At 44.5% G+C, this 27,313-nt stretch overlaps 2 protein-coding genes across 2 annotated transcripts; one reads left to right on the top strand and one right to left on the bottom strand.

Moving 5' to 3' along the window:
* The first annotated feature begins 201 nt into the window (after positions 1–201).
* LOC138628630 (titin homolog) lies at positions 202–12,389 on the top strand. The gene is made up of 10 exons (XM_069711772.1): positions 202–362; positions 2,167–2,309; positions 3,617–3,698; positions 3,896–4,031; positions 4,298–4,500; positions 4,658–4,794; positions 4,926–5,067; positions 5,187–5,468; positions 5,561–10,793; positions 11,106–12,389. The coding sequence occupies exons 1-10, from the start codon at positions 234–236 to the stop codon at positions 11,126–11,128; spliced, it is 6,510 nt and encodes a 2,169-aa protein (XP_069567873.1). The 5' UTR covers positions 202–233; the 3' UTR covers positions 11,129–12,389.
* A 1,875-nt stretch (positions 12,390–14,264) lies between these two features.
* On the bottom strand, positions 14,265–26,822 carry LOC138628656 (vascular endothelial growth factor C-like). The gene is made up of 8 exons (XM_069711819.1): positions 24,986–26,822; positions 20,629–20,890; positions 20,162–20,352; positions 19,577–19,707; positions 19,309–19,412; positions 17,627–17,761; positions 16,970–17,171; positions 14,265–15,067 (listed from the first exon to the last, which is right to left on the bottom strand). Exons 1-8 carry the CDS (start codon positions 25,085–25,087, stop codon positions 14,956–14,958), a joined length of 1,239 nt encoding a protein of 412 aa, XP_069567920.1. The 5' UTR covers positions 25,088–26,822; the 3' UTR covers positions 14,265–14,955.
* Between the last annotated feature and the right edge of the window lie 491 nt (positions 26,823–27,313).

Genomic DNA, 27,313 nt, shown 5'->3' with positions numbered 1-27,313 from the left:
GCACGGAACGTTTCCCCGGTAACACCGGGGTGGGCGGTCCGTTTCGGGAAAGCCGTCGGACGAAAGTGACCGCCCCTTCCGAAGCGCTCTCCCCGGCGTACGCCGGCGCCAGCGAGCGAGCGCTCCCCCCCGTTTACGTTGGCCGTAGCCAATCAGCGCCGTCGACACGAGCGTCGTTGACCGCGGCGATGTATGTGTTGTGCGGCGGCTACGAGCGAGGCTCGACGGGCAGTATGGCGGAGCGGAGCGGCGCGCACCAGTCGGAGGGGCTGGAAACCCAGCTGCGGAGTTTGTTGAGCGGCCACTCGGGCGGTGACGACTCGCGAGTCGACGGCGAACCGTTCTGCTCCGACTTTCGCAAGGTAAGGGTCCGGATCCGCAGCCGAAGTCGGCTGACAGGCTCGTTTTGTCCGAAGATGGAAACACATATGTTAACCGACTCCTCCCCCCCCTCCTCCTCCTCCTCCTCTTCCCCCCACACACAGGAACTGCTAGCATTACAACGGCTAGCATCGAGCTAACCAGCCGTAAGTCGCTTTGCGAGCAAAGTACGCGAACGTTTTTTAAAAACGGGCGTTTCCAATAACCGAAGCTCGGACGCCCGAAGGTGTCCCGAGAACATCGGCCTCGTTTGAACGAGTCAAACGCTTTCAAAGACGCCCGATTTTTTCCCGCAAACAGCCGCCGAGCTAACTCGGCTAGTCGCTCGAGCCCGCTAGCAGGTTAGCGGAGTTTTTGAACGTTGACCGAAACTTTCAACGATCACGGACTAACTCACGGGCGGAGTCGGTTTAATCTCCACCGGGCTGGGTTATCACGTGTTTAATATGAAGCTCGGGTTTTGATATTAATGTCCCGACACCGAGCACCGACAAGACATGTAGATATAGAAATACTTGTGCAGTAACACAACTTCCGGTATCACAATTAAATTTCGTGACCCCCCCTCTCCCCTCCCTCTCTCCCCCACCAAGCAGTAGACAGGTCAATTAAGGTGTCAGTCTGTCAATCATTGGGGATTGATGGTTAATCCTGGAATGACAAAACAGAGGCTGGAGGGATGTTTATTTATAGACCACATTGTATACACGAAAAACAACAACAACAACAACAACAAAGCGAAGCAGCAAAAGTACAACAACATAAAACACAGGAGGTGTTGATTACAAACAGTAGTAAACAAGCAGTTTGGGTCAGATGAAGCTGCCCGGTTACTCGTTTAGTTTTAGGTTACTAGTTTAACGTGAGATATTTAAAACATGGTTCATTTATTTACTGAAATTTAGGTCTGAAAGGAGAAGGACACTGAGGTTTCTATCTTGGCTTTTACCCTTCAGGGACCGACTGTTAAGGAGGGCACTGACCTGACAGAGAGACAAACAACGTTATAACCGAATTATCTAACTGTGGAATTAGTCTAGTCCGCTATTACCTGTTGACTAATCCAAGATATTCATTTCTATGATTAAACACAGTTTGGCCTGGCATGGAGATGATTTTATAAAGCATCAAAGGAAGGGGGGGAGCTGCCAAATTTAACTTGTGATGCTTTGCTGCAGTTTAATTTAGTGCGCCACGTTAGTTTTAGTGATCTAGTAAAAGCTTGAGGTCAACTTTGTTGACAGTTTAACATTAACAGGATTTCACTGTCCTGGATGTCCACCGTTAGATGGCAATATAAGCACATCGTTCAAAGACGAACTGTCAGCATTGTGTAAAGAAGCGATAAAGTCTGTTTGGAAATGGGCTGCTGACTTGGATAGTTTATCATTATGTGTTGAAGGGGACCGAGCTGCTCCAGTCAAAAATGTTGGCTGTAAAAAGAGCAGTTGGATTTAATCAACATAAAAACAACATGCTGATTAAGAAGAATATATTCAGACGTAAACCCTTCATAGTCAGCAACATGTTTTGATTGTACCTGTAAAAATATTTATTTCTCAGCATCTGTAACAGATTGCAATTACATTTATTTTGTAATGAAATTACATGAAACTAGTTTGTCCTCAGCTGTGTTTAGAGACTTGTTGTTCTTATTGTGTCACCACTGTACAGTCAAAACATCTAATATTGCCACATATTTTTATCTGCAAAATGCTGCAAACTTTTAATTGTCCTTGTAATTCTGTTTTTGTCTCGTCTTTGTTGTGCCTTCGCTCTGTGCAGTTGGTGGAGGAGCATGCCTCTCGCTGGCAGGTGCCGCTGCCTCAGCTCAGGATCCTTGAGATAGCTCTCTGCTATTTTGCTCGCGCCTCAGCCTTCACGTCAAACTGTGATCATGTGCTCCACACACTCAGTAGTCTGGCTTTGTAAGTACACACAACTAACTGAAGAAGTTGCTTTCGGTCTTTGCAGATCTAAGTAATTACCACAGATATGCTCTGGTTAAGAAAGAGCTTATCTCTTTCTCTTCCTGTGTCTGATGAAGCGTTTGAGTTCAAGTCAGGCGAAGCGAACACGCGAGTCAGATGAAATATTGTCACAAAAAACGATTGTGGAACTAGTTATGAGAACATACCTTGATAAAAAGCAGTAGATGAACGAGGCACATTGAGCTACCGGCAGAACCGAGGTTCTCGTATCTCAGCTCCTCCTGCTCTGGAAATCTGAGGCTCTCTCTTTGCATCGGTGGACGTCAGAGGCCACATACAGCCATTTAAGAGATGTCTGGAGAGTAGACCGGTGTAATCACACTTGCACCTTTTAAAAAGAAGTCAAGTTTATTTTGAAGTGGCATATTAAATAGAAGCGTTTTTGTCAGAAGCTTTTTCCTGTTTATTTTGTTGAATTGTTTCCCCTCAATAACCAGACAGATTGTGAAATGTTTGTCATGTTAGATTTCCGAAGGAAAGAGTTGTCTTGTGTTTCGGTTCCTCCTTCGAAGAGTTCTGTTTCACTGTCCATAGTTTCACTTTGGTTTAATTGTGACTGAATGAATGAGACCTTTTATTGCCAAATAGGGAATTGGTCGTGCACAATGGGGCCTTGAAAAAGCACATAAAATATCAAATTTCACACACCCCAGGACAAAAAACACGCACTTGACGTCGATAAGACATAATAACTCTCTTTCTATGAAGCACACAAGTGTATTAAGTAAAATAAGCAGGAAAGGAACATCCATTTACATCCCTTAAAGTTTCCAGTGTGATCATACACTGATAAAAACACATACTCCCATCAGTTGCATACAAAAAAACAAACGTTTGATTATTTGCACCCACGGTAAATAAACCCTATTAATTTTCCCGTTTGGCTGACCACATCTGACCTAATCCAGTATATTCTGGGCTGTTGGTGGCAGCTTTTATAGAAAGGAAAGTTGATTGTGTTTGCTGGCTCACATAAGCACATTTGCGAGCCAGGAAAAACCCTGGCATGCTGCCAACGGTTGACCTGAGTTCATCCCTAAACGGTCCATCCTTCATCCGGCCTCCCCCGGGGTTTCCTCTCGGCTTCGCAATTAACTGCATTCCACTGCCTCTTCACCACAGTCACTGTCTTTACAGCCACACAGATATTTCACTCAGTTTCTTGTCCGTGCTCAGGTTAAAGTTATGGAGTAGATTTGAGCTGTTGAAAATGACGGGTTTGTTAATTGGATCTCTCGTTACAGGAGTGTTTTTGAGTTGCTGCTGTTCTTTGACCAGAGAGACTTTAATCAGGAGCCGCTGAAAACCTTCACTGTTACATTCCAGGTAAGGATGAAGTCCAGAACCTCTTCCAGCAGCGCGATGATTTGTGGGTGATTAATCAGAAACACAGGTTCTGGCGGCTGACTTTATTACGTGCTTTGCTTCTCGCTAAATGTGAAACACTATTTTATGGCTTTAAACGTGTGAGAATGGGAAAAATATTCATCACAGACACCGTTTTTGTCCTCGTGCTCTTCCAGGAATGTCATCTAGCCCTTGCAAAGCATCAGAATGTTCACTTACTTCAGGTGGAGCGTTTGGTTCGGGGCGGCGGGCCCTGGGCCAGCCCGGCTTTACAGGCAATCCTCAGTGACTCCAGTTTACCTCAGAATGAAGGTCAGTGACATGATTCATATTTTTTTTTACCAGCACTGATACCGATACCGGTCTGCGTGTATATATAATGAACACTTTCTGAACCCTGAAACATGTCGGCTACATTTGCCACGATTCAACGTGTAAACAGTTTGTAAACCAAAGGTTTTATTTCCTGTCGAGTTGGACTCCTACGGTGTCGAGTGTATTTGAATCTTGTTTAAAGACAGTGTGTTCTCAGTGATTGTCTCAATATCGAAGTCAACTAAAACTATATCCTCCTTCAGTGGATGGCTGCATCAGCTCTGAGCTGCCGGTGTTCTTCGAGCTTCGGGTGCGGTACCTTTTATCCTGTGAGCGCGTCAGTGAGGCTTTGGCCCTGGCTGCGTGCTGTGCTCGGCATCCCACAGCAGGACAACACTTGTTCTTCCTCCAGGTCTACCTCACATGGCTTTACAAGACTTCACAGCACGACCGCCTTCATAAAGAGGTGGGTGGAGTGGCTGTATGCTGGAGGCTGGTGCTTGTTTCAGTCAAGTGGGGAAAATGTTTTGCTTTAGTCTGTTGCATTCTTGTGCTGTTGCTCGGCTACCTTCAAACGATGCCAACATTTTGTGTATGAAGTGGCACTGTTCTCTGTGTTTTAGGTGGCTGATGTTAATGGTGACGTTGCAGTGCACATCATCTGTAGCTTGGAGTGTGAGGAAAAGGATGAGTTGCTACTAGCCCTCAGCACAGCCTTCTTGTCACAGCAGCTCCGCAGAGGAGACATGTACTATCTGTGGTGAGTTAAATCTGATGCTAACATAGTAAGAAATCAGTTTGAAAGATCAAGTGAGGCCTATTTAAGAGCTCATAATTTACATTTAGTCCCCGTTTAAGTGAACTTGAATTTGAACTCCTTGTCCTCTGCAGCGACCTCGTGTTCGTGTGGAGTAAACTTCATAGTCGTCTGAAAACACCCAAGCAAGCTCTACTCGAGGAGAGTCGTCAGCTGATGCTGTCTGCCGCTAATGTCACCTCAATCTTCCCGTTCATCAGAGCCACGCTGCAAGAAGTGAGACAGAAATTTAAACTAGTGTATTTTTGTAAAATCATTTTTAAAAGTGCTTGGATTTGTTAAAATGTTGATGTAGTGAATTGAATGTTAATCCCTCTTTGTTTGTATTTCACCAGGTGGGCGAGGATGGTCTCCAGTTCTGTGTGGAGCTCTGCGCTAATGCTCTGCAATCTTGTCTTCCCTGTGATGTCATCACCAAGTCCCTAATCTACAAAACCATTGCCAGCTTGCTACCCAATGACTTGGAGGTCTGCCGGGCATGCGCTCTCCTCGTCTTCTTCCTGGAGCGCACGGTCGAATCCTACAAGATGGTGTACATCCTTTACATGCATCCTGATCAGGAGTACCACGTGGACCACAGCCCAATAGCAAATCACATTCGCTTTGAAACTCTGCAGGTGGAGCATCTTTTTTTAAATGCAGTAATTAGCAAAGTGTGTATGAACGTAATGCCCCGTAACTTCAATATCTGCTCATTGTTTTTCCTCAGGTCTTGAAGAAGGATCTGTATTTTGACCCAGAGTTTTGGAACCTCATTGCTTTGCGGACCAACTGTTTGAAGCTGATGAGTGAGAAGGTGGTTAGTGCTGCTCTGGAAGAAATCATGGAGGACAAATGGATATCTAATTACTGCTCCAAAAAGCCTGCACTCCAATCACGCGCATCGCTTTGTAAGAAAGGAAGTAAAAGTGCACTTCAGGCAGCGGCTAAAAAGCGACATCATAAAGACGAGCGTGACACGGCATCCAAAAGACTAAAGGTGGGCCCGGGAAAAACACGTCTGCGTGTTGATCATGACGTAAAGAAGAAAGGCAACCAAGTGAAGGAAGGATCCTCTCAACCTTTGAGGCGCTCCTTTTGGCAGCTTGACCGAATGCAGGACAAAGGGCACGGAGAACATCGACGCACCACACGACTCTCGGAGAAGAACATGCCGAAACGAAGGATTAAAAAACCCAAGTGGCTCCTGGAGGACGCAGGAGCTCTTGAAAAGAATAAAGGTCCTTTGAAGATCAAAAAGCATGGGTTCAGTCATGAAAAGCACGATCAATCATCTGTCTTGAAGAGATCAGAGACGCTTCAGATTAAGAACGATGCCAAACACAAACCTTCAGGAAACTGGGATTTAAAGGTGAAGGACGACAACAGCGAGAAAGGGTTCTCTTTGGACTCTCTTAAACCAGCTTCCACACCACAAGTAATTCTGGAGCTCTCCTTACCGGACAATGAACTGATGGGTACGTTTACTGAGGACTCTTGCAACAGACACAGAGGGTTGCCTCAAGTGTTGCTTTACAAACGTACGGTGAAGCTCCCTGCGACGTCACAACCCGTCAAGACTGTACATCGCAAAGAGGTGGTTGTTCGAGCGCGGGGCGAAGCCATGTTTGTCCAACTGCTGCATTGCTACGCTCGGCGGCCAAAAGGAAAAGGTAACGGGCCGAATGCTCATCGCTCGGTGTCCACAATCACACGCTCCTCCGTGCAGGGAAGTTCTCCTAAAGATCCTCAAAGAGAGGTTTATGAAACGCCTGCCACTGAGATGAAAGATCCAACTTCCCCTCGGACAACAGCAGAGGCTAAAAATACAGAATCCACAGTTTTAGAAAATGTTCCTGAAGCTCAGACTACAAAAGCAGCCTCACGAAAGATTTATTCAGCAAGCGAGCTCTCTGAAAAGTCTGCTGTTGAGATGAAAGTTACTGTTGCTTCTCAGAGGCCAGCAGCAGATAAACTGACAGGATCCCCAGTTTTACATAAAACCCCTCAAACTGAAGGCACGCGGAAAATCTCTCAGAGCATCACCATCGCAAGAGATCTCCCTGGCAGGTCTGCTGCCGAGATGGAGGTTGCCGCAGCCTCAAAGACTTCAGCAGCTGGTGAACTGACAGTAGGTACACATTTAGGTCAGGTCCCTCAAGCAGCAGGAGAGCTCTGTGAAGAGCCTGCTGTGGAGATGAAAGTCACCATCGCATCACAATCCCCAGTTTTAGACAAAGTCTCTAAAGCAGTGACCGTAGGGGACGTCGCAAAAGCAGAGACAGACAAAAATCCAGGGAAAGTTGCTGATGAAAGCCCTCCAGTTTCCCATAAAGCCAATGTTTCAAACACCGACGCTGCAGATGGAAGCTCACAGTCGCAACATGTTCCACTCAGAGGTGAGAAACAAGAACTCCGACCTCGTTCCTCTCAGGCTGAAAGTGTTAAAACATCTATATCAGTCAGCAGCACTAGTATTCAGATGGATGCCACAAAAGTTTGCCCTAAAGACTCAACAGTACATGTGCCTTGGAAAAATGACACGACAGAGGCTCGTTATCCACCAACAGACCCGTGCGGTGCAGCTGATGGCGACCTATCCGCTCTGACCTTAGTAACGGAAATGGTTACTGACCTGGCACCTGAGCAGCTCGCTCGAGATCTGGAGAACGATAAACAGCGAGCTCCAGGGAACAGTGCTGCCAAAGAGTCAAGAGATGCAAGTAAACCTCACGTTCCTCACAAAATACAGACTACCTCCAGCTGCTCTGTACCACAACTGGAGGACTCGGTGATTGATGTTAAAGCGCCGGAGAGAACCCAGGATGAGAGTTCAGACACGTCTGAGAACAGCGAATTTATGGATCCGCAACCAGAATCGGAGGAATCCAAGTTGGACTTCTGTTGCACTTTCTGCAACAAGGACTTCAAGGGGAGCCGCGTTGTCGCACACGCAATGTTTCATTACCGTAAAGACGAGTGCATGTTCTGTCGGACGATATTCAAAGACGACCTCCTGGCTATGATGCACCTGTCGGATCATATCGAAAAGCTGAAGAGGAGTAAAGATTCAGCTGGTAATAAATCTCCAGAAAACGGGGCCTCTGAGACCAAAGATATTGCCACACCTAAAACCTCTGCCAAAGCCAAGACCACAAACATGTCCTCCGGGTGTCGAGGGAGGGGAAGGCCGAAGAAATCCACTGTGTTTCTGAAATTAATGAGCCCGACAGATTCAAACGCATCTGAATCTAGAAGATTAAGATCTAAGGACAAGCCAGTGAATAGTCCTTCACAAGAAAAACAAAGCACATCAAAGCACCTTCATAGTAAAACTACTGTTCACAATGTAAATGGACATTTTGGCAAAAAGAAAGAATTTAACAAATCGAAAAAGGACTTTGAAGCTAAGCAGACACTGCAGGTCCCTCGAGAAAGAACAAGTGACGGAGCTGTGAATCCCAGGCTGCAGGAAAACCGAGATACAGAGATGGATTCGTCTTCAACGTCGGTTAAGGTTGTCAGAGAAGATAAAATGAAGGTGTCAGAATCTCTGCAGGTCCTGAAGACGGCCGCAAAACAAAATAGGAAGATTGTTGAGGAGAAAAATGTGGAGCCACCAGAGAAACTTTGCTGTCCTTTGGATGGATGCTCTTGGTTTACAGACCTGTCAAAGAACCGGGTCGCGCTCCTCTACCACGCTCTGGAGGATCACTACGGGGAGGTCGAACCCTTGGAACTGGCTTTCCGTGTTGGAAACGGTAAATGCAGCATTTGCATGAGGGTTTTGTGGAGTTTTGAGCATTTTCAGCACCACGTTGAAAGACACCGACTCACTCCCCGGCATCCCTGCCTCCATCAGGGCTGCACGGCCAGGTTCAAATCCGGGATGGAGATGAGACACCACACCAGGAAGCACAGTCCGCTGCAGGCAGTGTGCTGCCTCCCTGGATGTTCGAAACTATTCATCTGCCTTTGGGCGCTGAACCTTCATGAACGAGAGCACTACGCCTCCAAATCCACGAAACCAGACAAAAACACAAGTGTACCAACAGATGAGAAACATAGCGACACGCTGGCCGAGAGGACGCAACGGGATCCGAGTTCAGATGATACCGCTGCTGTAACTACGTCTGAGGGTGAAAAAGCTGCTTGCAGTTTAACAGAACAGGCGACACATGACTCGCCAACAACAGAACATGTGAAGGCCCCTCGTCTCTCTGCAGGCAAAGCATCTCTGATAATACAGAAGCTGAGAGAGAGGATCGAGAACAAGGAGTTAAATGTGTTGAAGAATCTCTCCAACAAGGACACCTCTGCACAGCCTGCCGTTCCTAATCTTAGATTAAGGCAAACTTTAAGAAAGGGGCAAATAACAAATACAACTGTGGCAGCTGCCAAAATCTCCACAGTCATCACATCGTCATTGTCAAAACACCGGAGCAAAGTGAGCCACAGGTTAAAGAAAAAGCAGGTCAGAGGAAAGACAAAAGGTCCTGAACGACGGGGACGTCCTCCGAAGTCGAACAAAGTAACGTACGATGAAAACACTACCGCAGGTCAAAACAGTGAAACTGGCAAGGAGAGACTGGCTGTGCAGACGGATCAGAAGAGTCCTGCCCAGCTCTCCTCTCCTGAAACACTTGAGATCGCAACAGCGAGTAACAAGTTAAAAGTAAAAGAAGGGAAGATTTCGCAGGTCCAGGATGGAGCCGAAACTACAGACGCATCAAAGTCCAAGAAATCAGCTGGCAAGCAGATTAAAAGGAATCATTTTAAACTGAAGGGGATCTCGCGTAAAAATCATTCTGCATCTTCACACTCAAAGTTAAAGAAGCACAAAATTGCAAATATTAAAGTCAAGAAACACGGTCCTGCTCGGGACCCGAACGTCTCGTCAGCCGGGAAGCGAGCAGAAGAGTCCAGATCTGCTGAACCACAAGCTGAGGCCAAAGCTGCAGCGGCAGCGTTAGAAAGTTGCGCTGACGACGAGGGAAAAACCCAGTTGGAAAACCCGGCTTCAACACAAAGCGGTTCCGGTAACTCTGTCCCAGCTCACAACTTAAATGCACCGCCCACCCCGGAGAAAACAACGCAGAAGGTCAAGAGAAAGGAAAAGCAATCGCACGGCACAAAAGAAGGGAAACATGCAACTTCAAAATCAAATCAGAAGCCTAAAGACAGGAATGAAAAGGGGGACAAGAAGTCTGTGAAAGAAAAGGGGACGAGCAAAACGTCCGCGTTGTGTAAAGTCCAACAGGAGGAGGCCAGCGGAGCATCAGGGAAGAGATCTCCTGATGAGGAGGGGAAAGGAGAGGAAGAGCAGGAGGAGAAGGAGGAAGAGGAGGCCTCGGACGCAACCGTCACGCCTGCTGCTACCAACATCTTCAATGAAAGGACTTGTCCACCCACCGGGAACACGCACAAGGTAACCAAGAAGGAAAGATCGAAGAAGAACTCGGACCCAAGCAAAGCCAACAAGAAGCGCAAAGATGTTCACAGAGACGACGACGCGAAGATCGTCAAGAAACGCTGCAAAGATCGCAGCGGTCCGTCGACACCGAAGAAGCCGGAGACGTCCGCAGCCAAAGCGGAAGCGTCTACGACGGGCGTCGCCGATCGCTCTCTGATAACGAACGGACAGGCGTCGAATGAGGAAGTGAAATCTTCCATGCGTGACACTCTTATAGAGTACAGCAAGAAGCCGTACATGCGCCTGCCGCCGACAGCGTACCTGGACGAGAAGTACATCACCATGCCCAAACGGAGGAAGGAGGTGTCCTTCCTGCAGCCGTCCCAGAGGAGCCCGCCTCCCGAGCAGGCGAGCGCCGCCGCCGCCGCCGCTCTGCAGAGGCAACGCTGCGCCAACTGTTTCGCCAGTTTCGCCAGCGGGGAGGAGCTGCAGAGTCACCTGCAGCAGCAGAAGTGCTCCAACATCTTCGGCTTCGACTCCGACGATGAAGGTGAGTCGGCCATCTCGGTCGTCCAGCGCGTCGAACGTCCAGAGTTATTTACATTTAATGTCTCGAGTTGTAATTCGCAACCTGAAGCATCAAACTCGACCCGATCGACTCGGTTCAGACTGGGATCATTTCATGAATCCGGCGGGTTTGAGAAGGTCGGGTTGTGTGCTGCAGTGGATCGATAAACCGTACAAGGCAGGAGTAAACAAAAGAAAACTGAACTCTCGACTGAACATTTCCCTGATTTATTATGAATCCAGTGAGTTGCTTATCTGTAATGTTTTTCTCTTGTTTTGTTTTTTTCTGTTTCAGGGAACAATGACAAATTAAATTAGGTCAAAGTGAACCGAGGTTTCCCGCTGGATGGATGGATCGTACCTCTCCACACGGTTTGTTCCCCACTGTGGACAAAGTCTGGACACGCAGACCGACACCTAAAAGGGTTCCTGGACTTTTCGCCGCGAGGCCCAAGGACGCCAGACGTAACAGCCGGTCGGTTGAAAGACTGCAGGACTGAACCCGAGTCGGATTGTTTGAAGGACAGCTCGTACTGAAGTGCCTGCTCTGGAACCGCCGTGCTGTTTTCCAGCTGCTTCACCTGGTTTGGAGATTAGATAAGTGTTGTGGCTTAAAGACTGGACTGTTGAAAACTGTGAAAAAAAAATGAATTCAAGGCTCCACTGGGACACATGTTTTTCATATCAGTAAGCCATAAAATTATATTGTTTGCTTTTTGCACTCTTACGATTTCTCTTATAATTTGTTTCACCTTGAGCACTAGTGGTGGGGGATGTACCGCAGAGGAAGCATCGGAGTTCGTGCTGTTTTAACATCTGAAAGTTATAAAAACAATTTAGACTAAGTCTAAACTCTAAAGTAGTAAAATCGCTGTATCAGAGTCTTCTTTGAGAAGGTTTTAATGTTTAATTCATGCTTAAATATGAAATTTATTTCTTATAAAAGGCTCCTCACTAAGTCTGCGCTGCTTGTCTTTGCCATGAGTAACCAGTAGGGGTCAGTGTTCATCTATCTCCTCCATATGTTAACAGTTGTTTTTTCCCTGCTTGCAAAGCATTACGCCATCGTGTTTTCAGAAGACTTTCTCCATACGGAGCTGCTCCACTGTACATAAGAAACGGCTTCACTTCTCATCGTTCACGTAACAACACCAACTACAACCCACAACACGCGCCGGCATCACCGATTCACTGCCGGACGTTGTCACTTATGTTGCTTCTTATTTGCCGTCAGTGGAGCAGCAGACACTCTGGATTATGTTATATTTTCCTCACTTAAATCAAGATTTGTTTTAATATTTATCTGAACTGTCCAAAACCGTAAAAACATTGTGATTTCTGCTACTGGGGGTGAGCGTTGTGTTTCAGACACAGCAGGCATGAACGACCACAGGTTACGTGTTACTGGGGGGCCGCACCAGTCCACCATGAGCAGCAGCAGGTTATATTTATTTATGTTTTATTTTCTATCTTTTGTAAATAATTGAAGAGTTTCAATGGCTTATTATCTAACTGAATGTTGGAGCCGGGTTTATATTTTGTTCTTGAAAGAAAAAAAAATAAAACTTATTTCAAATGGCATCGCCTCTGCTGCCCCCCCCCCCCCACCCACCCACCCCCTCCACCCCCGCCGATAGCTGTATCCTTTGCAACCAGAGAAATGCTCTTTCATCAGAGGAAGGAGCAGCGTGATCCAAAAGTAGGAAACGAAACGATTCAGTGCGCTGGCTGAAGATAAGACGCGTCGGACTGCCGCAGAGGAAGAGAAAATATTGAATTATGTCCTGGGTCGACTGATCAGGACTCGCATGATAAATCTTCACCTCTGCCAACCTCTTTGCATGTCATCTCACTGAGATTAAAAGATCTGACGTGGGTGGAGAGGAAATTAACTGAAAACTTGGCATAGCCCAGCAGTGAAGGTGCTTTCAGCAGCCGGTCTCGTCTTGAGCGTATCCAGATTTTAAGACCTGGATTTCCACCAACTGCGGCCTCGTACTGGCCGGGAACCTCCTGTTTTCTACACAATGACACGAAGCGTTACTGTGAAATGAATTCTGTCTTCGTCGGTAGAGTCGATATTAACCACCTGCATCAGTTCTTCGGCTTTCTGTGTTGCCGTTCTGCTACGAATCAGTCATCACGCACTGTAATCACTATCCATGCAGGCAGACAAGTGTGTCAGGCGGTACGACAGGCAGACGGTCACAAAAGGTCAGACAGAAAGGTGATCTCTCTTTCTCTTTCTTTTTTTTTTCCCCCCTCTGAGTCAACATTGTTTGTTGTGGTAGACACAGACTGAGAGAGGAGGAAGTGAGAGACGTGGCTGAAGAAGAAACGGGAGACCACATGGAGAGTCAAGTTCCCACCCACAGGTGTGTGTTTTTTTTACATGCAACAGCCTTTTTAAAGGAGCAGTGAAGGATTTTCATTGTATGGATTATATTCATGTAAATGTGGGAGTTGCATTCTTGGATAACACATATTACATATTTTGGATTTTTATTTAGGTAGATTTAAGACCAAATTTGACTTTTAATGCTTTAAAAGCAAACTGAAAATGAATAATTGTTTTTGTTTTTTTCCTCTTACGAAGGAAAGGCTGAATTCCAAAAATCCTGGTTGTGGCCTTGACAGTGGCAAAATGTTTTCGAGTTAAAATGATTGAAATATTTCTGTTCTCTAAACGTCGTTCAAGAATCAACAAAATAGAGGCATAAACATATCAGTCTGACAAGGCTTTTAATCAATACTTCGAAATTACTTTAAATATTTAAGCATTATGACAGTTTGTTTTTCTCTGCATCCATAAACACTATTTCTACACTGCGGTAAATCTTAACATTCATCATAACATTTTGTGCATTTTTGAGGCCTGCAGTCGTAGCTCAAACTGCCAAGGCGTCTAAATGACCTGTTAAAATGAATATTTTGCAGTGCAGAAAAAATATACAATCAAAAACATAATTCAAATTTTCTGCTTGAGTACAAAGTCATGTAAATAGTGTTGCTCCAAAACAATATTTAGTTAAGATAGTGACTTAAATACAGTATTTTACAACTACACACGATTCCCTCTTAAAAATTTCACTGTTTTAAATATGAACAAATTAAATATATACAAATAATATTACTTGGAGCGAGTAAAGTTAAATTAGTAGAAGACCCAGAACTACCCTCGTGTTAACATCAGTGGTGACTTGATTCAGCCTGCATAAGAGAAGTCTTCAAAGAGCAGCACTGAAGTAGGCGCAATTAGAAACTGGAGGACATATTAATTGTTGGGAGTTGTTTTAAATTAATCACCGTCTTGGAAAATTACAGAAATCTGAGGGAAACCAGACTTTTAACAGAGCTGGATGAAGAGATTTACTCTTTCCCTCAGTGTACATGTAATAGACACAACCTGCTAGAATTAAAATCTAGTGTTGGAAAACAAAAAAAGATTCATCCCAGAACACCTCGCATTACACCACTTCTGCAACATGATTCCTACAGCGTCTCCAATATCTCGTCTCTTGAGGCTGCCAAAGTATGAAGTTGCCTGAAGCTTAAAGCTTGTTTAGTTTATTTAAAAAAAAAAAAAGTATGGTATCTGGTCTGTTATTATGTTATTCCACTTTCCATTTCACGCAGGCATGAGCGGTGCCTCTGCAGCAGGTCGGTGGTTGGCTTTCTTGCTCGAACATGTTGCAGCAGAGACGAACGCTGGCTCAGAGTCTGATTGGTCCATCCCGCCTCGCTGTCAGGCTTGTCGGCAGTCTCCAGGTGTGATTGGTTGTTTCCATTCAGGATCGTGTTATTAACAATGGGACAAAGGCCAACACATGGGCCACAGTCAGACAAGAGTCCAACAGAGGTCAAATATCACCGCTCATTTCCTTTTCCACTGGTTTTCCTGCATATGGTTGGCCTCTTTGATCCTCCTTTGCAGATGCTTTATTACAGCATTGTCCAAACTGTCCAAATGCTGCTCGTAGTCTGCTGTAATTCAGGACACGTAGCTATATAGTTCCACTTCCTGCCCTCGTCGAGAGGCACTTCTACCGTTTTACCCCTTTTGTTTTCAGGCAAGAAAGTTGAAGGTCAAAGGGCAGTTAATGGCAGCGCCTGCAGTCCCGCTCCTCCGCCTGCCGTTTTGTTTGTTAATTCCAGTTAGGCCTCATGTAGTTGGGGATGCACTGACAGACTTGAGGGCTGTAGTAAAACCTGGGCTGGCACACACGCCTGGGATTCCTGCAAGGCAACCTGTAGCAACTAGAGACAGGAAGGCCGGAGATAAAGACGGGATCAAGGAGAAGAGAGAAACAATAGAGTGAATAAATAGAAATAAGTGCAGGGCAGAATAAAAAAAAGAGAAGCAGAAAAAAAATATTTTTTTTTAGATAGGTGAGGTTGAAAGGAGGAACAGAGAAGAAATAAAAAGACACAGGGGAGATTATATCCTCTTGGCGTGCTTGCTATTGATTATTCAGATCATCACATCCCTTTTGGATAAACCCTGATCCAAGTTTTGTTTTGTGCGTGCATCAAAAAGATTCTGTGTGTGAGAAAAAGGGAGTATTTTTCCAGAAAGACAAGAATTCTGGGAACTCTCCTCTTCAAAATCACAGTAGGTGTCTGGTTTTTCTGTGCACCACCTCCTGTGACCAGATGCTGAATCAAACTGTAAAAAAGAAATAGTCAAAGAAATGAAAAGAATGATACCTGCCGTGTTTGGAGGTAAAAGGTGGATTTGGTTTTTACCAGGATATTTGTCTTTTTTTTTTTTTTTTTTTGCTTAAAATCAATCCTGAAGTAGAAACAACAAAGCTTCGTACCAACAAACGCATTTAATGCAACTTCGAAAGTCTTCTGCATAAGTGGATCAAAATGGGATCCGAGTTATGCCGAAGTTCAGTCTGAGTAAAGATCTCATTTATTTCGTCCCCTCCGAAGCTGAGAAAGTTTATGAAACTGCTATCGAAGGTCACTCGAGTGTACGTTCGTGAACTTTCCCACATGTAAAGCCCCGATTATAAATCAGTCGTATCAAAGCTCTTGTCCGCTGATATATTTTCTTAGTGTCTGTCACTCCATCCGTCTCCGAGCTGCTCGGATGGCTGCTCTGCTCACTGTCATCAAGTTCACCCGGTCTCCCTCTCTGTCTCTCTGCAGGCCTCCTGGGTCAGAGGAAGGTTGATCCCCTGCATGCTGACTGTGGGAACTGCGACGCGCATGCAAAACACGCAAATCTTTTTGGACGCCCGATGTCCATAAAAGGTCAGATGGAAACATGCGAGCGAAATAAGACGGAAGGAGAACTTTTTTTTTTCTTTTTTCTTTTTCTTGTGTGGAATGTTTGACATCTCCATCGAGAGTTCGTTCTCCCGACGCTCTGGTTCTCACTCTCCCCTCATGCCGGAGCTCCCAGGGTGGAGAGTTGTGGCGCCGCTCCAACGGTCCTTCAATCATCTGAAGCACCAGATACAGGAGCAGCTGTCCCACTACCGGTTCAGGTAACTGACACACAGATGTGCAGCTCTTGAGACTGTCCGAGAGGACACCAAGAGGACACCGTTACATGTCTTTGTGGTCAGTGCCTTTATGCAATGCAATGGTTGTGTTGTTAATAAAGACAAGTGCAGTTTAGATGGAAAATTGTGCCACAGAACTGCTGATTTCAAGGATTCTTTCTGTATTTGATGCAACTTTGGAAGTAGAAAAAGAAAAACGAATAACTCCAAAGGCTTGGAAGCCCGACTGAGAGACTGTTTCTCTGAATTAAATGCGTAGAAACACTTCATTAAGTCTGATGAACTGTTCAACTGTGATTTCAAAATAAGATGTCCATTTTCACTCACTTTACTGACTGATGAATATTTTGAAGCCAACAGATATGAAACACCATATTTGTGTTCTCTGTGTGAACAGTTAATCAGAGGTTGAAACTAAGTACAAGATTCGTGTTGTTCCCGTCACAGAAGCAACATGGTCAAGTTTGAGTGAAAATGTCTGTTCGTGTGTTTATAATGAACTTTTTTGGGCTTCAGGCTGAAGGGGGTTCTCAAGAGTCTGGTTGGCAGAGACCAAGAGGAGACAAGCTGTCTTTGCCCCAAGGAAAAAGGGGGTAAAGCAAGGCCACTTAGGCTTTTACCAGGACCAGGACCGGACTCCTACCTGCAGGTGTTGGGGTTGAACCTCTTGCCCTGCCGCAGACACGACTGTGGGCTCTCTCTGCACTGACACAGGCAGGTGTCGGGGTTCAGCGGCTGGTTGCCGGGACACTCTGCAGCGCACACGCAGCCACACAGCTCGTCATCCCACCGCTGGCCAGCAGGGCACAACTTGCCCTCACTTTGACCTTCACACTGGCATTCACCTGAGAGAAGATTGGGATCGAGAAGATAAAACGGGGAGGAAAAGAGGGAAGGTAGTTTTATTAATCAAAACCAAACTTGATCAGATATTGCATTGTGCAAAACTGATGATCATCTTTGATGATCATGTTCCTACCTGTTCGATATTTGCATAAAGCCCAATTCCCGAAACTTCCTTCTATCTCTTTCTCTTTCTTATTTGATCACGCTTAGTTCCTTTTAACGGCCCTTTAGTATTCACTGTAAACCATTCTTAATGAAACCGAGGGCAGAGGCAGCGTTTTAAGAAGTGGTATTTCTCAACACTTTTAAACGCTTCAAAGGGGCATTTTGTCACCACTTTTCAGGCATGGGCACATATTATTATCTGGTGTTACAGACTTGCAGTCATCCGCCGGTCCAGGCAGCTGAAAAGATACATTTTTCAGTACATGCAATAAACAAAAACTTTCCTTACAGGTATTGTGGTCCAGTTTCCAGCCTGGATCACAGCTGGCCTCGGTGAGTCCGTTTTGACAGATGCACTCGCAGGTGGAGTCCTCCAGAACCCTGTTGGGCCCGCAGAGAGCCAGCAGAGCCGAGTCCAGCGTCTCTGGAAGACACATGGCAAGAAGTAAGAAAATGTCATTTAGGACGAATCCTGATGACTGAGGTGAACTCCAGAGTCACCGTGAGGTTGACGATTTTAATATTCGCTGAAATATCTCGACAAAGCGTGGATGGATTATCGTGAAATCTGGTGGAGATATCCAAGTTCCTTAAAGGATTCATTCTGATTTACCTGGTGATCCTCTGACTTTTGATGTAGCGCCACCATCTGGTCAGATTCTTAATTTGTGAAGTACTTTACTTTATAAAATGCTGCTAAACACCAGCATATTTGAAGTTTTCATCCATCTGGGAGCTTCACCGAGCTCAGTGTTGCTTCAGAGATGCCAGCAGTTAGAGCCGCTGTGGTTTAAATTGCACAGAGGCTGGCATTTTCTGTTTTTAGGTCTTCAGTTGCGTTTGTTACATACCTGTGGTAAATCCAAGAAAGAGAACATTTTTTCTGTTTACACTGAGGTTGATTGTGGAAACATTCGCACAATCCCCAGGAAAGGTGAGCTCCGCATGTTTGCCCTATACGCTGTCCAAAATTTGCACACATAAATATGCATATATATAAAAAATGACTTTGTAATCGCTCATACTCTTCCCCATCTGCTTCTATTGTCAGCCCGTTCTTTAAACCAACGTAATAAGTAAGGTCTGTTAGTTTATCATCAGAAAAAAACCAGTAGGTGAAGATGGTGGGTGCTGTAGTTCACTGCATGACTGTACAAGTGAAATGCCACAAAGACACTTTAAACTTTCTTCCGCCGCAGTTGAATAAACATCACTACGAGTACAATTTAAGTCACTTCATTTAATTTGCCTCCCAGGCACTTTCATCATCATTTGGCTGTGGCAGTTGATTTTTGGCAAACAAAATAAATCTGGCTCTCATCCCAAAAGTGGTTGAGATTGTTTTATTTTTTTTTTACGACTTGGCAAAGCAATTTCCACTTTTTGAAATGAAATCACATTTCTTTTCATGAGATGATCTCTCTGTTTGGGGAGTGTTTGTGCACGATACGGTGTCACAGCTTGTCGAACCTGTGCAGCACGTTATCTCCATTTTAACAAGTGAAATCAGCTGCTGTGATCCTGAACACTGGGCTGACTGCATGAATTTACCCCTCAGGTAAATCCTGTTCATTTAATCGTTAAAAGTGTTGCTTCAGGTTTTGCACGTTGTTTGTTTGACATCCTGGCCTCAAGGTTTTATTTAGAAAATGACATTAATGTTGTTGTAAACTGTGGTGAGTATTTCCTTTTGAGTTGCCTAAACTCCTGAAGCTTTTAACTTGTAAATAGTCCAGTTAGTTTTTATTCGTCAATGGAGAATTTCCTGCTCTTTAAATCATTAGTTCACAACATTTTAAACTTAATTTGATGTAATAGAAATATTGTTTTTCTTTTTTAGATTCAGATTTATGTTGAAACCTTTAAAGTTCCCCCTCGGGGCCTCGCCCCCCGGGTTGAGAAACCACTGACAGTCTAGACTGAATATGCAGATAGTGACTAATCTGACCAACCTGATTCACACACTCTCACCTGTTTCTCGCTCCATGTAGTTTATGGTATCTGTGGAGACGCACACACAGTTCACTGGATCCCATAATAACCCCGAGGCACAGGGGAGTTCAGGAGGGGAGCACCTACACACACACACACACACACACACACACACACACACACACACACACACACACACACACACACACACACACACACACACACACACACACACACACACACACACACTGTAAATGCAGCGACAGTGACTCACAGGTATTTGTAAATGCATTCACGCGTCACTCACAGGTGATCTGTTGCTGCTCGTCTTATGATGGAGTGGAGCGGCCGCTTGGAGAGGCATTCGCACGAAGTGTGGTTGATGAAGGTTACCATGACGACGGACCGATCGATCCTGGCCGGGGACAGTTCCATCAACTGGCCGCAAAGAAGTACGAGGTTAGAGGTGTGTGTGTTTACGAAAACAGTTCGTCTTGATTGTTTATTACGTCCCTTGTCTCTTTTCCTCTTCTTCTTCTTCTGCTGTTGCTGCTTTGATTACAACTTTACTGGCGGTGTGTGTTTTGCCTGACGTGCAGACGTTTATGCAATTGCTGCAAGATTGTGCAACTGTGCGTGACTGTGTTTTATTATATGGACTCGATGACCGGTCGCAGCCGAACGGGTGTCCCACTGGAGTAGGGTGGGTTGTGATACAGATGATGTTACATAACTGGGCAGTTTGGTTTCGGCCCTCTTTCCCGAGGCGGTTTTGAGGTGTAAGAGCAGAAAATACCAGCGCGATCATGTCATGGGGCAGAGCGTTGTAAAAGTAAAAAAATGGGACGAAATTTGGTAGATAGAAGGGAGAAAACAGAGCCGTGTTACTTACCGTCTTGTTGACGAGCGCGTGGCTCGTATTCGTGCAGTAAAAAGCCTCGTTGTTGCAGCATCCGCCGCAGCGATGCAGCGCCACGCAGCGAGGGAGGTAGAATTGGCTTGTGGATTCTGGGTATTCTTTGGCAACCTCAACACACACTTCTCTGGGCTGGCATGAGGTGCGCTGGATCTCCTCAAGGATGACTGAAAAGATGGATGATAAAGTTACTGGAATCTGTGTGCAGATTATCTGACTCTGAAGAGCAGCGAGCCGTTTCAGGCAGGAAATCATCCACCTCTTCAGTACGACCGCTTCTGTCTGAATCCAGTGCAATGAAACCTGCCTGGCAGTCCACAAAAACTTGATTTCTATCATTATATCACTGCATTTCTTCCCTTTGCTCAAGTTTTTTTCAAATACTGTGGACTTCTGTGATTTAAGATTTCATGTGTAGGGTGTGTTTTCTGAGAAGTGTTTACCTCCCAGAGTCCCGTCCACTTTGAAAAGAGCCTCCTCCCTCAGCTGACCCCACAGATCCTCGTCGTTAGAGTGGACCGAAGGGCTCGCTGAAGAGGTGGAGAAGGACGGGGCGGGGAGGATGGAGGAGGATGAGGAGGCGTGCCGTGATTTCCTCCTCATGCAGTGCTGAATCAAACTGTATTCGGGGTATAGAAGCTGCAGGAGCTGATCCATGCTGGTTACTGTCTCCAAACTGGGCTGGTCATCTGACAGCGCTGGAACCTGGATAACGGGAGAGAAGAGAAATGGAAAAAAAAAATTGGATTTTGTTGATGAAACCACAAAGAGGAGGGCATCAATGAGCCTCAAAGATACCAACAAACTAACATTTGGCTCGTGAGACACCAGTTCCTGGTCAAATATGCTATTTGTGGTTATATAATACAATAGAAATACTTTTAAAAACCACACTTTTTATATTTTAAAAAGTTGGGTATGACAGTGATTTGGTCCGATTTGTGTTTTTTGGATGAACACGATTAGATGCTGCAGAATCTACAGTGTCAGCTTTTCTGGTTTGTGCTGGATAAACAGCGAATACCTCAGTTACCAATGTGTTGTAACATGTTACTGCTGGCTACTGTTAGTTATTAAGAGTGTGCGTGTCCTCTTTTCACCTACACGCACTCATTCTTGCATTTGATACGCATGAAATCACAAAAGACTGTTTGCTTTATGCCTCAGTCCCTGTTATACAAGCCTGACTCTAAAAAAAAAAAAAAAAAAAAAAAAACCTTTCCCTCTGGGAATGTGATAAAACTTGAGAATTACTGCCCTGTTGCTGGAGTGCCCTTGAGCAGGACGCTGCAATCAGACGCAGTGTGCAGCACACGGCTTGATTTTTGCTCTATTTTATGTGCGAGTCTTTCATGTAAAACCGTCCAGCTCGTAAGAGCGTCTGAGGAATCTTTTGCATGCATCTTAAATGGATCAGACAGACAGAAGATTGTCAGCACATTTAAATGGTGGACGAGCTCCATTCAGGAAAGTGCAGTTTACGGTAGATATAGCTCTATAAACTACTCCTGCCGTGAGTCATCCCCATAATGATTTTTCTGCCTCCATGATGTATGACTGTTCGACTCCGCAGATGTACAGTAGATGACAGATTAGAGGTTAATTTGCATAGAGGCTTCTGTTTCATCTATGGGTTACTGTATGTCAGCTGGGAGGTTTTTTTTTTATTTATTTTTTTATTACCAGATATTAATTCTTCCCCAAGGGAATGAGAAGGGTTGTTTAGTTTCCCAGGCTGAGAGAGAGCAGATTGGCACAGCTGGCAGGAACCAGATCTGCGTGTTGTTATCAGCCTCTGCATTTATCTCTTTCTGTCTTCCTCCCCCTCTGTTTCTTTCCATCCATCTCATCTGTAGCAACATATTTCTGCCGTTATTCACCTCCGCTTTCAGTTTGTGTGTCTTTTCTTATGCTCACGTGTCATATTTAATATTTCAATTCTTTTTCAGTTCTTCCACAAAAATACTCCACTTAAACGTCATATAGAATACAAGACTACAGCTAAAGGTAATGACAGGGTGCTGATGTTAAGCAGTAATAACAATTATCCTAAAAAGTAGGGCAGGGCCCCTGATATGAAAAAAAACAACAACATATCACAATGTTTCTGACCAAATACCTTGATATTGATAATATTTCAGGGTTTATAAATGGTGCTTTCACAAAATATTCCCAAGGTGAGAGGATAAATAATGTGGATATAAGGCCAAATAACGGAACAGATTTGACCATATCTGCGTCTAGATATTTGGTGGACGATATAATATCGCTATATTGCCCAGACCTACAAAGAGGGACATGAATGTGTCAATTGAGGATCGTGAATGTCCTCATACTTTAGTCAAATTGAGTCATTGACATTGCCATGTCTAGAGTTAATGTAGTCTGGCAGCCATGTCGGACATTCCTTAATGATTATAAACAGCTGAATTCACTTCTCAACATACAGTGGATGACAGAATTTATTTATTTTCATTGGAGGACTGAAGAATCTTTCTCCTTCAGTTGCCAGTATATTTCCCTCTACCGCAAGCATTGCTGATTTTAAAAACATCGGGGTTTTTTTTGCAGGCTTATCCATTTGTTTTGGCCAAGTTTTAGTAGTTGAACTTTTTTTTGGTTTTAATCACTGAAGCATCCATAAGGAGGTTCGACATGGGTGTTGGTGGTTTATAAAAACTATGGACAATTTAACAAATTAGACGCGGTATGTTATTGTTTAGCTTTCTCAAGCAGATTGCACTTCTACACTTTACATGAAATTACAGTTAAATATCTCTATTTTGTTTTGTTTTTTTACACCAGAGGATGGAGTCTTCTCTCTCTTCCTACATTTCCTGTTTTTCCTTCGGTCCTCTTCTCCCCTTTATGTGTGATCACAGGACATGAGGTCATCGCTAAGTGGTGTGAGGTCATGACTGATGAATGACCATTCCCACAATGCTCTGGGGTGTGTCCTGCAGCAGTTACTGCTGCCACATCGGCACAGATATGTCCACACACCCATGCATAGGTCACTCAGTCTGTCTTTTATTATAAACATCTATCATCTGACGCTGTTGCTGCATAAACGCACGTTTCTTAGAATTTATTTAAAAACTGTGTCATGTAAGATGCAGTCAGACCCTTCAAAATATATCATTGGATTTGAATTATTCATTCAATTCCTGGTGTGTATTGCTTAAAATCTCCTGAAACACATATTGAAACTGAGCATAACAAGAGTATGACAAAATTCCTATTTGTAACCTAATGCCGGTACTTTTCATCACCGAACGTCAGAAGCACCATGAATCACTGAGTCGGAAGCTTTTAACTTAAACACACAGAGTTATTTCCAAAGAAGCGTGTTTGAATTTCCATAGAGCTTATGAGCCAACAGCCAAAGCTTTCCTGGCTGCTCATAACCAACATTTACAGTAAGGTAGGCTTCTGAAACCAGGGGAAATGCCATCTTTTAAATAGAGCTTGGATTTACTTGGGATTAAGTGAAGTTACGCAAACAAGATGGCAGTTTACGGAAAGGAAACATATTGGGCATTTTGTAATAGAAACTGTTTATGTAAGGAAGATAAACTGTTAGGTATCTTTAAGCCTAAATCCTAGAATTACTGGACAGCCCACTACTAAATGGACAAATAATGTCCATCAGCCACAGCAGTTTTTTAAACACTCGATTGTAATTCTTTGCTAAATAGGCAGCTTTCTATAGATTTGATGTTTCTGCTTTCAATTGGCTCCAAGTCATGTCTTTGTGTTTGAGGTTATTAAAATAGTATTTATATTACAACCTAACATTTTAACATCTGCTTTTATGCTGATGATACCATCTTGTATGCCACCGGCTCTACTCCAGGTCCTCTGAGGTTATAGTCCACTTTCAACTTTGTTTTCATTCATTGAAAGCTCACGCTTAACTCCGCTGTCCTTTGCAGCACCAAAGGTGATAAAAGGTAATTGCGTCCGTCTTTTTGGACTTCATGTCCCAGAGATCCAAACAGTGTGACGTCAGTCAGCTGGAAGATGAAGAGGGGGTCTGTTGCTTTAGCTCCAGCGACCCTCTCCGACGTAACGACCACTGACAGGTGATGGAAAAAAAGATTTCTCTCCGTAACATCAGCGCAAACACTTAATCAGTTATTAACAGTGGAAACACAAAGGGCTTTCATCAGGGGGCAACATGTTCAACCACCATTTTGTTACCTAATTCAGTGATAGATGGTGACATAAAAGAGATTTTTTTTTCAACGAGATTGTCACAATTATTGACTTTGTGTTACGCTGAAGTTAGCGTGCCCATTCTGCCTCCACTGAAAGCCATTTACCTCAATGCAGTTCGATTCACTGACAGCTGTAACGCACACCAGTGTGAGTTATTTGGAAAAAGTGAGATGGCCCAGCCTCGGAAGGAGTCAGCTTACCTGTGTTTTTATTTATAAGGTCATGCTGTCTTACTGAAGTTCAAAGCGAACAACCAGAGCTGGATGTGTGACGACTGCTTTGCGGGAATAGTTTAAAATTTGTTGTAATCTTTTTGTAAAGGAGATCTTGACTAAAACCATCCTGACAAAAGATATTCCCTCATTTTGTTTTTTGAGGATGATGGTGGAGAGTATTGCACTTGTATGGAAGCATCTGTTATGTCTCTTCACTCATTCATTCAGCTTCTTCCTGTAATTCCTCACCTGTAATTGGTTATAAACACTATTGGCACAATAAAAAAAAAAAGCTCTACATGTGAACATAGTTTCGTCAGGTTTCAGGTCAAGTGTGTGTTGTGTTTGAGGTAAAATGTCTTACCTCTGTGCCCATGTCTCCACCTTGGTAATAGTCTGTATTGTCTTGTCCTGAGCACAAATTACAGATATTAAGCATCCATAGGAGCACAGCTGGTATCCACATAGTGAGGAGATGTAGAGGGGAGGAGAGGAGATATCAGGCCAGAGGAGGAGGAAGTGAGTCGATGTAAGGCTTGATGTAAAGAGACAGACGGGAAGAAGGAGGGGAAGGAGTCCGAGGTGAAGAGGAGGAGGAGCAGGAAGGTATCACAGATTTGTCAGGTATCTCTTGGCTCCTCTCTTCATTTTATCCGGGGACGAAGTTGCTTTTCCGGCACAGGTTGTTGGAATTTGGGAAATCAGCTGAATAAATCATGATGAGGAAATCTTCTCGTCTTCCTCGTGTCAAACAGGACTCCTGTTTCTTCTCTCTTCAGAGGAAGTCTCTCCTCTTGCCTTGCTGAGCTTCCATTCTTGCTATTAATTTGATGTCAGGTGTTTGAGTTTTGTCTTCACTTCGTTTTTCTCGGCCTTCAACTTGAAATATTCCTCAGTCTCTGTCTTCTATCTGCTGCTTCTCCCATTTATCGCCCCCTTTTCTCTCCAGCCTTGGTCGTCCTCGTCACTGTCTCCTCTCCTCGCCCTTCACACTTGTGCGCCTTCTTTATCTGTATTTTTCTTTCTCTCCACACAACAGCTGTGTCCCTCTGTCTCTCTCAGATTATTGCTGCCTCTTTATCTGTCTCCTGTTTCTTCCTTCAGAAACCTTCAGGGCAAAGCTTTTTTCCCTTCTTCTTCTAAATCTCTCACAACTTTTCTGAGAGTCTGTCTGATCCTTAGAAAAGCATCAAAGAGAGAGATTTTTTTTTTTTTTAGAAGCGGCTTATTTCAAATCCCAAAAGGAGTTTGAAAAAAAAAAAAAAAAAAAAAAAAAAAAGGAAGCAGGAGGTTTAAAAAAGAAAAAGTCCAGCTTTTGGTATTGAGTTCTTGTCCAAACAGAGTGACTGTGTGTCCCGCTCGTAGATGTCCTGCTGGAGTGAGTGAGAAAAAAATACAAGAATGAAAGGCTTGTATCTTGTGGGCGGAGTGACGAGAGAGATGTTTCGTGCGTTACAACTGATTATACTGCCGCTCTCTCTTTTTATTTTTCTTCTGAAATTGCAAGTTATCCAGCGTCCACAGAAGCTGGCAGCGGCTTGGCACTGGCACAGTTTCTCCTCATACCGTCATCCTCCTTTTAGACCATTTAAAATGAATGGAGAGGCTGTTTCTGCTGCGGTCTTTCCAACTTGTAAACATAAAAATTAAAAATAAAAAAAAAAAAATTCCCTCCGTCACAAAACAGGTTAAACCGTCACTTAGAAAATCAGATCTTCCTTCCACGTTCCTTATCACTTCCTTTTCTCACGCATCTGTTATCTTTGCCATTTTATCTCTGCATTTCCTCGTAATGGGAGCAGCTGCCGTTGAGCCAGTAGTGATGAATGGTAGTTGCCTAACTGCAGCTCTAAGTGCCTTTTTATGAGCTGCTAATACCTTTGCTGTCTCTCTCTCTCGCTCTCTGTCTCTCTCTCGCGGTGCTGTTTCTGCTTTATGTCAGCTGCCCCCAATTCCTGCTGATCTCCCTTCCCCTCCTGTTTCACTGTCGGGACTCGTCTGCGTGTGCGAGACAGAAATGAAGCCACAAAATTGCTCTCACACCTGCAGTTCAGAGCCTATTTTCTGCCGGGTTTCTCTCGCACTATATCAGGCTCCATCTTTGTCTTTTTCCCTCCCCCTCTTGCACCTTTTATCTTCCTCTTTCTTCCTCTGGTTTGTCCATTCCTGGTCCTAAAAAAAAGATAAACTTTACATACCTCCTTAACTATACTGCCTCAAGGCTGTGGGCATGTGTTTTTGTGTGTCACGAGGAGGAGGAGAAAGAGGAGGAGGAGGAGAAAGAGAAGGGAGCAGTAGATGGACATAATAAAAAGTAATTATGATTTTTGATTTTTTTTTTCTCCCCCCCCCTCTCTCTCTCCCAGGGCAAAACAGTTACCGACAACTGTAAAATAAATTATGGGGAAGACGGACAGACAGACGGTAAAAGAGGAGGCAGAGGGAGAAAGAGGTGTGTCTGGGAAATGCTCGAATGAGAAAACATCCGATTTTCGGGCCAGTCACTGCCAGCCTTTTCAAGGATTAAAAACGAACACACACACACATGCACGCACACGGTGGCAAGTGTCTGCTTGCAGTACGCTTTATGTTGAAATCCGCACAACCAAATTCCACATTCCAGTCATTGCTTTCTCCATTTCATCATGTGAGCTCAGAGCATAGAATTAGACCTGACAGAGAGGGAAGTCTA

The sequence above is a fragment of the Brachyistius frenatus genome, unplaced genomic scaffold, assembly GCF_029030835.1.
Source record: "Brachyistius frenatus isolate BFR_SWC_R1_liver_20210118 unplaced genomic scaffold, ASM2903083v1 Contig_103, whole genome shotgun sequence".
NCBI lineage: Eukaryota > Metazoa > Chordata > Actinopteri > Embiotocidae > Brachyistius > Brachyistius frenatus.
The sequence above is the reverse complement of the archived record's forward strand: the minus strand, read 5'-3'. Positions and strand labels throughout refer to the sequence as shown.

Coding starts and splice junctions, on each gene's coding strand:
- LOC138628630 (XM_069711772.1), top strand. CDS start 234: ATGGCGGAGCGGAGCGGCGCGCACCAGTCGGAGGGGCTGGAAACCCAG. Junction 4,501..4,657: donor ACGACCGCCTTCATAAAGAG/GTGGGTGGAGTG, acceptor TCTGTGTTTTAG/GTGGCTGATGTTAATGGTGA. Junction 5,068..5,186: donor TCAGAGCCACGCTGCAAGAA/GTGAGACAGAAA, acceptor GTATTTCACCAG/GTGGGCGAGGATGGTCTCCA.
- LOC138628656 (XM_069711819.1), bottom strand. CDS start 25,087: ATGTGGATACCAGCTGTGCTCCTATGGATGCTTAATATCTGTAATTTG. Junction 20,353..20,628: donor AGTGGACGGGACTCTGGGAG/GTAAACACTTCT, acceptor CCATCTTTTCAG/TCATCCTTGAGGAGATCCAG. Junction 17,172..17,626: donor GAAACTGGACCACAATACCT/GTAAGGAAAGTT, acceptor ATCTTCTCTCAG/GTGAATGCCAGTGTGAAGGT.